The 16,612-nt window shown below is 45.5% G+C and overlaps 1 protein-coding gene across 1 annotated transcript; it reads left to right on the forward strand.

The window, feature by feature from the left end:
* Positions 1 to 6,448: 6,448 nt before the first annotated feature.
* Positions 6,449 to 16,016, forward strand: LOC101063821 (leucine-rich repeat-containing protein 38). Its single transcript, XM_003973029.2, has 2 exons — positions 6,449 to 8,021; positions 15,144 to 16,016. Exons 1-2 carry the CDS (start codon positions 7,394 to 7,396, stop codon positions 15,389 to 15,391), a joined length of 876 nt encoding a protein of 291 aa, XP_003973078.1. The 5' UTR covers positions 6,449 to 7,393; the 3' UTR covers positions 15,392 to 16,016.
* The last annotated feature ends 596 nt before the right edge of the window (positions 16,017 to 16,612 follow it).

Below are 16,612 nucleotides of genomic sequence, written 5' to 3' on the forward strand. Positions count from 1 at the left end.
GGGGGGGGGGGGGGGGGGGGGGGATTTAAACAACAGGTTATAATGCATTAGGAAAAGATGACTGTATAAGTTCTTATCTAACGAGATTAATTGCATCCTGGATCATTTAGTAACAGTGAAATGTATACATTATACAGCCAAACTACTCTCTTATCCATAATTAATGTGTATGTAACTCAGTGCAATTATTGAAGAAGAAATATTCAGTCTGAAGTAACCTTTTCTGACTTATTTCTCTGAGCCACCTCATTACATAAAGAAAACATTGTTTAGATTTAGATTTTCGATTTTCTTATCAAGGAGACCAAAAACGACCAGCAAGAACAACAAAAGTGTAGGTCGGCGTCCAAGGCCCATCACCTTACACTGATTCAAGAGTACTTTATTGATCCCTTTAGGGAGTGTCCACCAGGGAAATTAGCAGTTGGTTTTTATTTTTATTTTTATTTTTTTTTCAAGATTCAAGAGTAGGAGCAATGTGCCATGGCCGGGAATCGATCCCGGGCCGGTGCGGGCCAGTCGAGAATTGCTGTAACAGACAACCTGATTGAAACCTCCTGAAGACCCCAGAGGGCCCCCCACTGGAGCTCCTTTAGCATGTTTAATGTTAAGGTGCTGTCACAAGAGTTTTCCCAATGAGCAGGGGGGTGCGTGGGGAGTTGCTGACGTCTCCTGGGGCAATTATCCGGCGGTGGAAGGAATACTTCCAGGAGCTCCTCAATCCTACCAACACGTATCCTCAAGGTGGAACAGAGTCAGATGACAAGGAGGTGGACCATCCAATTTCCGGAGCAGAAGTTGCCGAGGTAGTGAAACAGCTGCCCGGCGGCGGAGCTCCGGGAGCGGATGAGATCCGCCCGGGATATCATAAGGCTCTGGATGTTGTAGGGCTGTCCTGGTTGACACGCCTCTGCAACATTACGTGGACATCGGGGGCAGTGCCCTTGGACTGGCAGACCGGGGTGGTGGTCCCTATTTTTAAGAGTGGGGACCAGAGGGTGTGTTCCAACTATAGGGGGATCACACTCCTCAGCCTCCCTGGGAAAGTCTATGCCAGGGTGCTGGAAAAGAGGATTAGACTGATAGTCGAACCTCTGATCGAGGAGGAACAATGCGGGTTTTGCCCCGGTCGTGGAACCATGGATCACCTCTTTACCCTTGCCGGGGTGCTTGAGGGGAGTTGGGAGTTTGCCCAACCAGTCCACATGTGTTTTGTGGACTTGGAAAAGGCTCATGACCGAGTCCCCAGGAGCATCCTGTGGGGGGTGCTCCGGGAGTATGGGGTGGAAGGTCCCTTGATAAGGGCCGTCCAGTCCCTGTACCAAAGGAGCAGGAGTTTGGTCCGGATAGCGGTTGTAAGTTGGACTCCTTCCCAGTGAGGGTTGGACTCCGCGAGGGCTGCCCTTTGTCACCTGTTCTGTTCATAATTTTTATGGACAGAATTTCTAGGTGATGCGGGCGCTTAACCGATCTGTCGTGGTGAAGAAGGAGCTGAGCCGGAAGGCAAAGCTCTCGATTTACCGGTCGATCTACGTCCCAGTCCTCACCTATGGCCATCAGCGCTGGGTGATGACCGAAAGAATGAGATCGCGGATACAAGCGGCTGAAATTAGTTTCCTCTGCAGGGTGGCCGGGCTCAGCCTTAGAGATAGGGTGAGAAGCTCAGACATCCGGGAGGGGCTCGGAGTAGAACCGCTGCTCCTCCACATCGAGAGGAGTCAGTTGGGGTGGCTCAGGCATCTGGCTAGGATGCCTTCAGGACGCCTCCCTTTAGAGGTGTTCCGGACATGTCCCGCCGGGAGGCGGCCTCATGGCCGGCCCAGGACCTGGCTTGGGAGCGGCTGGGGGTTCCCCCAGAAGAGCTGATGGAAGTGGCTGGGGAGAGGGCTGCCTGGGCATCCCTCCGGAAGCTGCTGCCCCTGCGACCTGGATCCGGATAAGCGGGAGAAAACGAAACAAAACAAAACGAAACTTTGGGAGCAGGACATTTGCCCAGATGGCCTCATCAACAGAGTCACCATTGTTGTCACAAGTGCTGGCGCATATCAAGGGGATCCATCTGCATTTGAAGTGTGCCCAAGTCTGGGTCATCAAGTTCTGTAACTCGGCTGACACAGACAGGAAAGAAAAAAATAGCTGACATATTTAACATTTTCTAAGAAAAGACCAAAATAACTAGTGAGTTAACTATTATGGATCATTGTAAATAGATAGCAAACAGTAATATTTAGGCTCCAGCTCCCTCCCCACGAAGCGGCAAGGTAACATAGGTCAACAAAACAATAAATATATTGAAAAATTAGCATTAGTTAGTCTCCTTCAGGATGCATCTTCCCTCATCCTGGCAAAGGAATACCACCAGCACTACCAGGCCAGCTTCAGCGTCCCCATTCCTGAGGACTTTCCCAGACACACCTGGCTGGGAGCATCATGTAAACAGACGGCGACGGCTGAGGACCTCCCGCATCCCCCATCAGAAACCCAGGAGGCAGTGTAAAAGAAGAAGACCTGCTATGCCACTCATGGATCTTGTTGAATTCTTTACTCACTGGGATTGGCTGCTGCAAATCTTCTCTGAGGAAGTGGGGGCCTATCGGACACTGCTCGTGCGTGGCGTGCCTGAACAGAATGCAGAGCGGGTAAACATCGGCCACCCTCCAAACAACCCACCCGTCAGAAGATGACCTCTCCGTCTCAGGACCAGAAACAATAGTGGCAGAAGAAGCACAAGTTACAGAATTTAGAGATACCCCTCTGCATATGCTCCTCACTCACCTTCCTGTCATTTAGGTGTGAATTAAGCTGACATATTCAGATATACAGCGCTAATAAGAGGGAGGGAACACTAAGTAAAGGTTCCATAAAGGATTACAGTAAATGCAGGTGTAAGTATATAAATCACTTCCTGATATGCTTGGGTTATTTATTTGAAGAGGAGTCCGGCAGGTCTTCAAGTGGACTGTAACAATAGCAACTGCTGTGTTTGCAGCAGTCTCAGTGCAGCAGACTTGTAGGGACATCAGTTACATCCTGACTTTCAACCGACTGCCTTCAAAGCTTTTTGTCAGAGAATAACAGCAAAACTGCCAACCGCAACATCACGTAATGAGTTCGCCGAGCGGGCTGGTATTAAAAGTGTAAAAAAAAAACGTGTGAAAGAAAAGCTAATTTTTGCTCTGCATGCTGACTGGGATGAAAATCTGTTGATGCCACTCTCTTTCCTGTGAGTCAACATCAGTGGTGCAGCTGCAGAGTCTTTTGAGTTCAGGAGACACCAGCAGTGGTGTTAGTTAGTAGATAACCTGTGACAAAGATATGTTTGCCAACAGGCCTTTAGTTACTTACATTACATATATACAGAATATGTTATCAGCTAAGGTATATTCACTCTTGCCTCTCATCAGTCTTCATAACAACCGTGGTCTAATCACATTCATTAGCATAAACAAAGTAACCCCCACACACATACACTCACACACTCACACCGAAGGGGGCGAGGTTTGACTTTAACTGTCTGGAGTCAGTAAAAATACATGAATGGAGCTGACGAAATGGTTATACTCTGAATTAGGTCCAGCTAATCCTCAAACACACCTTTTATTCTATTCAAATCAAATCAAATCAAATCAATCTTTATTTATATAATGTCTTTTACAATCAGAATTGTTTCAAGGCACTTTCCAGAATCCCAGGGCCTGACCCCAGACAAGCAACAGTGGCGAGGAAAAACTCCCCTTTAACAGGAAGAAACCTTGAGCAGGACCAGGCTCATGTAGGGGGACCCTCCTGCTGATGGCCGGCTGGGTAGAGAGAGAGGAGAACGGGGAGGACAGGTAGAGGATAGAATAGGTAGGAGAGGAGAGGAGAGGAGAGGAGAGGAGAGGAGAGGAGAGGAGAGGAGAGGAGAGGAGAGGACCCCGGCAGCCTTGGCCTATAGCAGTATAGCTAAGATGTTAACCTAATGATTAGACGACCCCCTAAGTATGATAATTTGTCTGCCTATGATAGTAACTGGAACTACAGAATTAGTAACAATAAGCTTTTTCAAAGAGGTAGGTTTTAAGTCTGATCTTAAAAGTAGAGATGGAGTCAGCCTCCCGTACCTGGACAGGGAGCTGGTTCCATAGCAGGGGGGCCTCGTAGCTAAATGCTCGGCCCCCCCATTCTATTCCTAGAGACTCTGGGAACCACAAGTAGACCAGCATTCTGAGAGCGGAGTGGTCTGTTGGGCTGGTAAGGTGTCACTAGCTCCTCCAGGTAGGATGGAGCTAGGCCTCTGAGGACCTTGTAGGTCAAAAGAAGGGTTTTAAAAATTATTCTAAATTTAACGGGCAGCCAATGAAGCGACGCCATTACAGGAGTAATGTGATCTCTTTTGTCAATACCTGTCAGAACTCTGGCTGCAGCATTTTGGATCACATGGAGGCTTCTTTGAGAGTTGTTTGGACACCCTGATAATAAAGAATTACAATAGTCCAGCCTGGAAGTAACAAAAGCATGAATTAACTTTTCAGCATCATGCCGCGTCAGTAGTTTCCTAATCTTTGTGATGTTCCTCAGGTGAAAAAAGGCACTTCTAGAGACTAATTTAACGTGTGAGTTCAAGGAGAGATTTTGATCAAATGTTACTCCGAGATTCCTCACAGAGAGACTAGATGTTAATGAGATACCATCTAGAGTGATCGTGTGATCTAATCTATCCCTCAGAGGTTCAGGACTAAACACCATGACCTCAGTTTTTTACTGAGTTAAGGAGAAGGAAATTTGAAGACATCCAGGACTTTATGTTTTTAAGACAGGTCTGGAGCTTCACTAACTTCTCTGTCTCCTCTGGTTTCATGGATAAATAAAGCTGAGTGTCATCAGCATAACAATGAAAATTTATCCCATGCTGCCGAATAACGTTCCCTAAGGGAAGCATGTACAAGGTGAAGAGGATTGGTCCAAGTACAGAACCTTGTGGAACTCCATGGCTAACCCTACTGTATGAGGAGGGAACACCATGAACATGGGCAAACTGGTATCTATCAGATAAATATGATATAAACCAGTCTAGTGCTGTCCCTTTAATCCCAATCACATGTTCCAGTCTATGTAACAGGATGCTGTGATCAATTGTATCAAAAGCAGCACTGAGATCCAGCAGAACCAGCATAGAGACCAGTCCATGATCTGAAACTATAAGAAGATCATTAGTAACTTTAAGAAGTGTTGTTTCTGTGCTGTGATGAGCTCTAAAGCCTGACTGAAACATCTCAAACAGGCTGTTCCTCTGCAGGTGCTCCAGTAACTGAGTCACCACCACCTTCTCTAGAACTTTAGAGATAAAAGGAAGGTTGGATATTGGCCTGTAATTTGCTAATACGTCAGGATCCAGTGATGGTTTTTTAAGCAACGGCTTAATCACTGCCACCTTGTGGGACCGGGGTACATAACCTGTCACTAAAGAACAATTGATCTGGTCCAGGATAGAACTGCCTATCAATGGTAAAACATCCTTCAACAGGTGTGTTGGGATGGGATCTAAAAGACACGTGGTGGACTTGGATTTCTGAATTAGCGATGACGCCTCAGAAAAATATATAGGACTGAAGGAGTTTAAGGGCTCGTTGGAGACCCTGTATGTTCCCACAGTCAGCACATCTGGTGATGGTCCAGTTGTTGGGATGGCCTGACTAGCTTTTTCTCTCGTTCTTCTTTTTCTATTTGTCACATGACAGTAGTACACGAGTGAAATCATTTATTTAACGCTCCATTACCAATTACTCATGTTACCAATGTCGCAGCTGTGGCTAACTTTGGCTTGTTTACAGTGATAATGCTAGCCTGCTATTGCTAGTGCTATTTTTTTTTTGGCTTTGGTTAGCGGGGGCAAATTCGTGCAGCTACATTCAAAACTGGTTAGCAGTTCTAAAACTGCAGAGTCTACCTTCAACATACAGTAAATGGGAATAAACTGCTATAGGGAAACTTTTGTTCACAACATCAACAATTAAACAAAAACAGGATTTTATTATTCTCTGCTGTTGCTGTCTAAGAAATAGTTGCCAATATTTTTGCCAAATATTTAGCACAGATATTTTAGCAGGATTGACCTAAGCTAGGACAATGCCCATATGTCTGTCTATCTATCTATCTATCTATCTGTCTGTCTGTCTGTCTGTCTGTCTGTCTGTCTATCTATCTATCTATCTATCTATCTATCTATCTATCTATCTATCTATCTATCTATCTATCTATCTATCTATCTATCCATCCATCCATCCATCCATCCATCCATCCATCCATCCATCCATCCATCCATCCATTCATCCTAAAATAGCAATTGATATCTGAGCAAATCTTTCAATAAATAAATGTTTGCATTGTTTATCCAAACAACGACCTTTATTTCTTTACACCTCAGGAAGTGACATCACATGTTGACAGTGCCGTTTAGACACGCCTCCATGGAAATAAGGATAGGGGAGAGGGCACGAGATAAACCATGTTAGATCCAAGAGGCAGACAGTGGACTAATGTGGCAGCGTGCAGCTCAGCACTATGATCCACACGCATGCAGCTCTTGCCTGGGAATTTGGACACTATCTGCACAGCAACAAAGCCTTGACGACGGCGCTGGACCGCACAGCACGAGCCAAGCTGTGGTTTCACAGCATGTTGCAGTGCGCTGGAAGACAGTAAAGGAATATTAAGAGGGGACAGCCTTTCCACACTTGAGCGATGTTCCGTGAGCTGCTTTCTCTCTCTTGTTTTACACCGTCGGGCTCTTCCTCACAGAAACCTGCTACAAATGGACGGATACAGTGATGCTACTCTTTGCTTGTCATGCTTGAGTCACAGCCTAATATATCCTTTTGTGTCAGAGACCTTATTGTCTTTGTCTGTCAACGCCATCAGATCAACTGTGAGGTAGTGTGGCGGACAGAGCCCCCTCCTCCACCCCCCTCTCCCTTGTCTGTGCCCCCAGCTTCTCATATCTCAGAGCTCAGTCATTTCTATTTACCTCTATTAAGCTACCCTCTGCTCTCGCTTCAGTTCCATCTCTCTTCTGCTTCATTCTGGTCATTATCTCAAGCTCTTTGCTCCTTTTGGAGCAGGGAGTCGTCCCTTCCATGCCAGGAACCTTCTTCATGATTTTCCGTGGCTTTTTTCACCTTTGGTGTACCACCTTGCGATTCCTAAGCTTTCCTTTGAGATATTTGACTCTCCAATATAATGCTCTTTGAAGAGGTTTTAATTCTTTTCTTCCCTCTTTTACATTCCCCTTCCCCTCCCTTGCCCTGATTTGCCCTCTGACCCTCAGTCTCTTGTTTCTTCCCCCCGCCCACTCTTTAGTACTTGCCCTCATCTTGAGACTCTTTTCCCCTTAACTCATTTCAGCCCCTTGACCATGTTGCCATGTGTTTGTTGGCTCCAACACATCCTCATCTTGCTGTTCTCTCTGTTATGGACCCGGGGGGAAAACTGCCCAGCCTCCTGCCTGTGCCCAGATCCCCACACAGTGGACTGCAGTGGCCGTGGGCTGACCCGCCTGCCCGATGAAATCCCTTTGGATGTCCGCAGGCTTTTGCTGGCTGACAACTGGATACCCCGCATCCCCTCGGACTTTCTAGTGTTATACAGCGACCTGGTGTACTTGGACCTCCGGAACAACACCCTGTCTTACATAGAACCAGGGACTCTCAGCACTACTTCCAGACTGGTCTACCTGGACCTGGGTAGCAACAATCTGACTGAAATACCAAAGGGGACATTTGGGGAATCGCGTAGCCTGATCAAACTACGACTTGGCAACAATCCCTACCTGAGCATGGTGAATGAGGAGGCTTTCATGGGCCTGACCTCTCTCAGAGAATTGGAACTGGAGCGTAATGCTCTGTCAACACTTCAAGTGGGGGCATTGAATCAGTTACCCTCCTTACGAGTGGTAAGGTTAGAGGGCAACCCCTGGATCTGCAACTGCAACTTTGCCAGTCTGTTCACATGGCTCATGGAGAACAGTCACAAGCTTCCAAATGGTAAGTTAATTATCCACACGTGCGATTGTGTTCCAGGGGCTTGATCCAAAAACAGCTAATCCGAGCACATCCTAAAGCGGTATCAATTACCATAACACATCTCTGTTCTATTTATGTTTTCCCCGTAGGACAGGGAACCCCTCTTTCTTGCCCTGATACTAATTTTAGCCCACAATGTGCATGTTTTTTTAAAAGCGAAACAGTAGTTAGTCTACAAGGGTGCTTTGATTTTCTTTCATATTAACATTTGGTGCAGTTGAAATATAGAATCTAGAAACGGCAAAGGTATTACTTTACTCCTCCTGTTTAAATTTACTCTATATTTAAAAGAAAAAAACACACCTTTATTAGTCTACTCGAGGAAGACTGCATTAGATAAAGGGGTACAAATTTACTTGGAAGGGAATTATCAGCGATGCCAGTGTATTTTTAGCTAGATTATGCAAAACAGAACAACGGTGTATTGATTATAATCCAAAAGGCTGTGGGAGTTGTGTTTATGCTGTTTGGGAGCCATGCACTACAGTTCATTTCCCCAAATAACAATGGTGTTTTGTTTTTGTATGTTTTTATAATCTGGATTTAACATTGCTTTGTAGAAAGTCTGATTAGCTATTGCATCCTAATTATTATCAATAATGCCTAATATTCTGACTTATTCTGCTGTTCTTTTGACGTTTGCTCTATAGGGAATAAAGATAATTTGGCAAGAGGACCCACTTTTAGCCCTCCATGAGGCTTCAAAAGCAGGTGTTCAGTGTTGTTATGTACGAGGTGTAGTCAGTTTCATTACGCATGTCAGGCAAGGTTTCAACAACAATAAAGCAGCCATTAACCCAGCCAGCTCAAAGATGGCTGCCAAAATTCAGTCCTCTCAGTTGGTGCTAGCTTTCTGGGGCTAAAGACCACCAGACAAAGCACACACACACACAAACACGGTGCTACTGTGTGACATTGTGATAGTTATTATGCTGGAAGGTTCAAAGTTATAAATATATCTCAGCCAAAAAAAGCAACTAAGCAACAACTTTAAAGCTCATTTTACAATTTAAATGTTGAGAGAGGACAAAAATATCCTTCAATGAGCCGAAAATACTCTACAAAAGCTTTCATTTGCTGTGTGATCTAATATTCTTGTCCCCAGTGTGGCACAATGAAAGCAAATATTTTATTGAGGTTTGGAGCTGTAACGCCGACCTAACTTTGATCTCTGACCTAAGGTCTGTCACCACCAGCTACACTAAAACTAATTTACTGTTTGGACCACAATCGTACGACCGAAATGGCTTAAACAACTTAACCGTGCTTGTAGAAATATAGATATAAAAGCAGGAATGGTTAGAGCGCAAATGCTAATGCAGCAAAGAGGTTTATAATGCCTTGAACTATCACAAATGGTAGCGTTCAGATGAAGAGCTCATAATCTCAAACCTAATTTATCTAATGATGAACAAAAAATGTGGTGAGGTCTTTCCAGCGCGGTTTCCCCTTAAAGAGCTTTTCCAGTATGCTGACACTCACAGCTATCATCAGGCTTCAGTTGGTGGGACCACTTCCTTCATCTCATCCTTCTGTTCTGACTTTGCATTTATCACGCGATCAAAACAGATCAAAGAACGGAATTCCAATCTATAACAGGCGCTAACACCTATTTCGCAATAACTGTAGTTTTTCCACAGTTGACTGAATCTCTGGACAAGCTTGATGAAATAACAAGTTCATTAGAAAGTAATTGGTCGCTTGAAACATGGTCTGGTCTTCCGAACCCCCCGTTGGTTTCAATGAAATGCATTTGGCAGTGATATCTACTAGTGCATTTATGATGGGGAGGCTCTACGACGGCCATCTCTTTCTCTGCAATGAGCTGCATCATGTAGAAGCTACTGAGCTATGCTGAACCCGTTTTTGATTTTCCCTGTGGTTTCTGAGGATTCGTGGTGAGTAACAAACAGTGGAAATTCAACTTTATGTGCAGAGCCTTGAAAAACGTCCCTTGAACAGGAAGAAACCTTGAATAGGACCAGTCATACCGTATATACCGTATCTGTCCCTCTGCTTTTAGCAACCACTCGGGTCCATCAATGTTTCAAACCGTGGGTGAGTGTAAGCATGATACACGTGTGTTCCTGTTTTAAGGGTGAACAAAGGCTATGTATAATTCAGAGTGACACAGGTGGATAGCATTTTGGCCAAGGTAATTGGAGCCGGAATTGCCCACAGATGAGACCATGCCAAAAGCCTAAAGCCCACTGTGGCCGTGCTGTCCACATTATTCGCAAAAACTCTGCTTTCACCACAAAGTGCCAGTTCCTGTGAAGTCAGAAGGCTTTTTCCACTTAGCCTTTTAAATCGCTCCCATGAGACAGTTCACCATGTGGCACAAGAAGCTCTGAAAACGAAGTGATGGCAGGTCTCACATGTCTGTACCTGCCATCTTTTCGACCCGGGGAAAAAGGCTTGTGCGATGAGAAAATATCTATTCAGTTCACACCGGCTGACAGCTTCTTTTATCTTGGCCTAATTTGATGTTTGTTTAAAGTTAGAAGAGAGTGGCGCTGAGAAGGCGGACTGAATTTCCCAGCGAGATGGCATCAGCTGCCGTCTGCATGGAGGCAGAAAGGGATGATCCGACAGTGTCAGAAATAAAAGGTGAAAAGCCAGAAGCTTGTTTAATTGGCAGCATGCTGCCTCATGCATGATGGATGAGCCGGAACATAAGGTCTCGGTGCCGAGTGTCCTAAAACTACACCAGGCTGATTTGGATTCACCAAGATTTGTCAAAGGCCTTAAATAAAACCTTACTTTGGGTTTTGATAAGGAAGTGCAGACAATCTCTCGTTTAATTACAATCTTTTCTTCGCTAACTCCAGTAGTCAGTAAGTAAATATGTGTGCGCATTTGTGGAAAGAGCTTTTAAATATGGTGGTAATGTCACTGACTCTCCATGCAGGCGGAATCCCCTCTTGAGTGACTCAGCCTCACTTTAGTGCCACGTAAATGGTCATCATTAAGTGCGTTCATACACACATTCAGCAGTCTGCTTCTGTCAAACACTTCCTTGTGACGTGCAGATTAATCGTTTCCCCCGTCGCTGTAATTACGACTGCATTGTATTACGCACAAGCCGCATCCTGCAGGAAGTTGGGGATTGCAGCAGCTCGGCCGTTGCCAGAGGTGGAGACGTTCATGTGGACAGACAGCATGGTGCTGAGGCAGGGAGCAGAAACTAGCTTATCCTATCAGTCCTCCCCAGCCAGCCATATCAATCACAACAGAGCCGGCAGAGAGCCTCTCCCCTTGGTTTGCTGTAATCCTGAATGTAATCCATCAACTGGCCGCACCAGATAGGTACGATGTGCAACCAGACATACGTGATAATGCCAATGCACGATACGAGTTATACCTTTGCAGAGCAACGTGCTGCGCTTCTACTCGGAGGTTTACATCACAATCCTTACATTTTATTTTAATTTTACTGTCAGGGCCGCCATCATAACTTCCTGACAAGGAGTACAGATTTACGCCCCCCCTTCCCCCGGATGGGTTCTCAGTTCATGGCAGGGCCCTAGATGAGCATTTGGGGGTTGGGTACTTTGCTTAAGGGTACCTGGGTAGTGCTCTGAAGCTGTTCTGGCACCTCCCCTACCACCAGAACACCTTCCATGTGTTGTCTGCCCTGGGACTCGAACCGAGAACCCTCCGCTCCCAGCAGACAGGACATATTTTTGGGTTTAAATGTCCTGATGTCAAAGACTCTTTTGTCCCAGTTTTTTGGAGCCTGTAGTTAGTGACATTCTAATCTTTGAATTTCCCAGCCGTCCCACTTCTGGGTCTAAAGTCGTAACAGCTGGGGCTCGTTTTATCTACGTTTCCACTGCAGTTCCAAATAGAATCTCATGTTGAACCCACCGTGGTAGTCAGTTAACATCTGACATAGGTCACAATGAGTAAATCTGGACATCCTTTTCTGTGAAAGATGGGCCCATCTTGTGCCAACATCTAGTAATTATGGTGTGTGTTCCAGAAGATGCCACAGCTGTCTAGTAATTATCCCCTGTGACGGTTAAATGTGTGCCCACTCTTGTGTAAGTTTAGCTCTTAATGCAACAGAGTTGCACCACTAAAAAGTTGATATCTGAACTAGCTAAAATATTATATATAGTATATATTATAATATGGGTGGATGTTGACAGAGGGATGGCTGCATTAAGAAAATCTGGGGAGGGGAAAGGCTGATTTTATAACCATAAATGCAATAAGTCCTGTAATTGAGTCCTGCAGCAGCCAAACCAGGATGATATTAGGCCGAGATGTCATTAATCACAGGTTTTAGAAAGTCAAGAACAGATAAAGACAAAGTCCCTGAGGTGAGGAGCTGCTTAATGCTATGTGCATTATCCCCTGGACCACAGCTGCCGACCCCAAGACCTCCTGTTTTCAGCATACAGCTCAACTCCTACTGTATTTCTGTGGGATTAAGTGGGCGTTTCCCTCTTTCTGTCCTTTACGATACACTGCTGACATTTTAGTGCTTCGACAGGGTGAAGCTTGGAATTTGAGAAGGAAACGAAATGTTTAGCCATGTGGTTCCAGATCCAACAAGGTTCAGACAGGATTTGATTTAAGGTTTAGAGTTTGCTGGATTAATGTTAAGGAGCATTGAACAGGCCACTGTATCGTTATGACTTAAGCAATGTATTTTTATCTGTTTCCTTAGATTTAGCAGTTTTTCATAGGCAGCCTTTGAATTTGGTTAGATCCCTTGGTCGTCCTGCGTGCACCAGACCTGTTTCAGAGGGACCAGGGTGCACTTCTTTGGCACCCAAGGGACTGATAATATTGGCCGCATATCAGGTTGGAAACTCATCCTAATGCTGTTTCCCACTCACTTCATCAGAGGTTCATCCAAGGCTGCTCCTGGCTTCTGCCGAGCGTGTCCAGCTTGTGCTTGTGCTCCGGGTCTTTGACGACTGGACGCAGAGAGTAAGGCCGAATGTAAAAACCGTACTCTCACCCAACCGTTACATAAGGAAGAATTGAATCAAGATTAAAAAAAAATAAAACAGCGTTACGTAACATGCAGTGATAAACTATGACTTTATTCATATGAACCAAAAATGGATCAAAGATTCTTCCTGATTTCCAGAAGACTGTTTCTCAGTTCCGGATTGGTCGTCCCTGAAGACAGAAGAAGGTATGTTCCATGGGGAGTTGGAGATGTTGCAGAGGTCCTGGATCAGAGCCGTCTTTGTAAACGCGACGATTAAAGAACATCCCAAACTCCAACAGCCTCCCATCGAAGGCTGTCGTCCAAACTTCCTTCTGAGCGACGGTGTTAGAACGGCGCCCTGGTGGCGACTGACTGTGATGCAGCGTTTTGGACGTTGATGTGAAGGCAGAATAAATGTGATTTACCAGGCCGACGGCTTCACGAGTCCCTTCAGGGCTGCTGAATCCCCTGTGGGTCATGTCATGTGGGTCCTACTCCAACATCTCCAACCCCACACGGAACGCCCACTTATCACATCTTCACACACACACACGTGCTACTTTTTTATTGTCCCTGTGAGAAACCAGACAAACAAACAAGTAACATCAAAGCATTTCATATGATAGCATGAAGCGCTACGCTAATGATTGTTTTTAACCTACAAATTAAAACCAAGCGCACACTCAAAGGTACTGGCAACTATTATTGTCACTGAGTTCTTTCACAATGGTAATTACCCTTTATATTGTCATTTCATCAACGGCCTAATGGCACGGGGAGTTGTGCGAGCGAAGCACGCTTGCCAGCACAGCCGCGCGCATTAGCATGCACACGTTCAGTAAAAGCAGCCACCCACAGTGCCAGGCTTCACCTCTACCCACCCATGAGCTGCACACTTATTTTTACACAGCACCTCGCCAGGATAACAGGAGCTCACTAGAGTCTTGTGCACAGTGCAACACTTTGGATTCAAATTTGAGTCTCCCTACTCAGATTCTTTCTTGAAGTAAAGGCTTTTTGAGATGAATAGACAAAAATGATCATCAACACTTTTCGCTTGCTGCTCCAGGAGTTGAGTGACTGTGTCCTCTTCTACAAGGAGCTCTACCTCATCAAGCAGGAGTTTTCACACTCCGCTGTGAGGCTTCAGTCTAATTAACCGCCATCAGAGCCTTGGAAATCGCGCCATTCCGTGCACGTTTTGAATGAAGGTCACATAGACAGAAGCTACACAGTCTGCAGCTAGATTGTATAGCAGGGGCTCCTTCTTCCAGTTGCTATGCAGCCCACATTTCTCGCACTGCAACGGGATCACCTAGAGGCTGAAATTCAAAGGCTTTTCAAATAAAAGTTATTTGTTACAGTTGGATGAATGCGTTTAGTCCCAAAAGTCCAAAATTAATCTGATTTTGATGCCATCGGTTAAATGTTCCGTTTTTGGCCAGTTCATGAAAGTTGTCTGCTGGATGAAGATATAAAAACCGGAAGTATATAGAGAATAAAATATAAGTATAAAAGTATATAAGTCTAAAATAGGGAAGCGCTGGTATCCTAGCAGGTAAGAGCTGCAAGGTGTGGCATTTGTAACCTACAGCCAGCGCAGGAACACCAGAGACTCGCCAGGACACCTCTCGCTCTGCTCAGCCATACAGCGAATGACTGTTGTGAGAGGCTGAATGCACGGCAGTCGGCCGGGATCACGTGTGTTCGCGTGTACGGTGAGCCTGCACAGAGCTGTGGGTGGATGAAGTTATGAGTTCCAGCATAGCTGAAGCTTACACTCCAGTGTTCAATCAGATGCTCTGCACCCGCAGACGCACCGATGGGAAGCAGTTGGAAAGATCAAAATGTAAAAGACGCTTTTAGCCTGCTGGAAATACAAATGCTAATCCATACTTTTCCATCGTGGTGCGGTTCCCAAGCACCAGCAACCATCTAAACGTCCTTGTTTTAGCTCTTGGATGTATTATTTAGACCTTTATCCCTCCGTGAACGCATTAATGCAGGACGTGAGATCCTTTCCGAGTGGCTCCGGACTGTTGGAGCTGGAAAACCCCCTTTGCATTATTCACAGTTACTCTGGTTCAACAGTGGAGTAAATCTGCTTCGTCTTATTTCCCATTTCGCTGCAGGAGTGGAGGACATGGAGTGCTCCCTCCCCATGGACGGCAGACGCGTGTCCCTGACCCAGCTCTCCAAGGACAGCTTCCGTGAGTGCCAGGCCTCGCTGACGCTAACGGACCTGCTCATCATCATTTTCTCCGGTATCTCCGTGTCTGTGGTCGCCATCATGACGAGCTTCTTCCTGGCCTCCACCGTTCATTGCTTCCAGCGCTGGAGCAAAGGCACGAAGGGGGATGAGGAGGAAAGTGAGGAGTGAGATTCCATTTCAAAGGGCCCAACCTGCTCTGATGACTGACGCAAATGCAGGGATGCAGTGGGATTTGCAGTTTTCTTTGCACAGACATTTTCTTTGCACATGAACATGTTAATAACTCTTAACGCAGGACATTCCTGAGGATTGAGTCTGTAACGAGCAAGCGGCCTGATCCACTGAAACCCTATTTTCTAGAGATTGTATTTTTGGCTGTGAGGACGTGTGGCAGACTCTCGGATCTGTGCTCCAAGTTCCTCCTCGTGCAACATCCAACGTCCCTTCACAGGTTCTGTCATGTGACATCAAAGAGAGAAAAGGATGTCAAGCTGGCAAAAAAATAACAAATGTGATTTTATCTGACGTAATTTGGTGACACTGGCTAAACATTAACACTGACGAGTAGATCGTAGATGCGGAACGTCAGAGATGATCGTGCTAGTTCTCATGCATTCATTCAGATAGAGACATTGTTGGTAAAACCAAACAAAAAAGTGTTTAATTATAGAAACATTGATGTACAAAAAAAAGGTGTATTCCAAGAAAACCAAACGGGGAAAACTGTATAACAAGAACATTACCACTGAACGTTATGAGCTATACAGTTCTAAAATAAACTCTATGTGTAGAACAATTGTGTCAAATAATGCACTTTACGCTTTTGTCTTCACCCGCCAAAGAATTGAATGACGGCAGTGGGTGAAAGTGGAAGGAGGACTTGTTGCAGTCCCAGAGGGACTCCTCCAGGAGTCTCTCCTAACCTGGTACCTGGTACCTGGTATCATCAAACGTGCACGTCACCATTTATTCGCACAAGAGTGGCCGTAGAGCACAGATGACAGGAAGCTCCGCCCCCAATGCTTCCATTGGCATTCATCAGGTGTAAATGTGTGCTGGGATGCTCAGAGGTCCCAACTCAAAGGTCTGTTGCACATTCCTGATGCTCCTACAGCACAACGGAGGCCTATGTTTGGTAGCAGCAACGCCATAAACTACTGCCGTATGGACTTCCAACGTCTCGCCGTTCAATTACAATGGCTGCCAACACGAATCTTTACCCACCTGCTGACTTTGAAGCCTATTATGGGGTAGTTACTACATTTAATGCACTTCAATCAGATTACAATTCACGCAGTGCAGAAATAAAACAATTTTTTTCAAACTGTGACAACGCATGTGGGCTACATGGGGTGGGGGAGGGAGGCTCACAGCTGTCGTAGCTGAATC

This window comes from Takifugu rubripes, chromosome 19, assembly GCF_901000725.2.
Source record: "Takifugu rubripes chromosome 19, fTakRub1.2, whole genome shotgun sequence".
Classification (NCBI taxonomy): domain Eukaryota; kingdom Metazoa; phylum Chordata; class Actinopteri; order Tetraodontiformes; family Tetraodontidae; genus Takifugu; species Takifugu rubripes.

Bases quoted from the DNA above. Each gene is read 5' to 3' on its own strand.
- LOC101063821 (XM_003973029.2), top strand. From the start codon at position 7,394: ATGTTGCCATGTGTTTGTTGGCTCCAACACATCCTCATCTTGCTGTTC. The intron at 8,022-15,143 runs GTAAGTTAATTA...ATTTCGCTGCAG, and splicing joins CAGTCACAAGCTTCCAAATG to GAGTGGAGGACATGGAGTGC.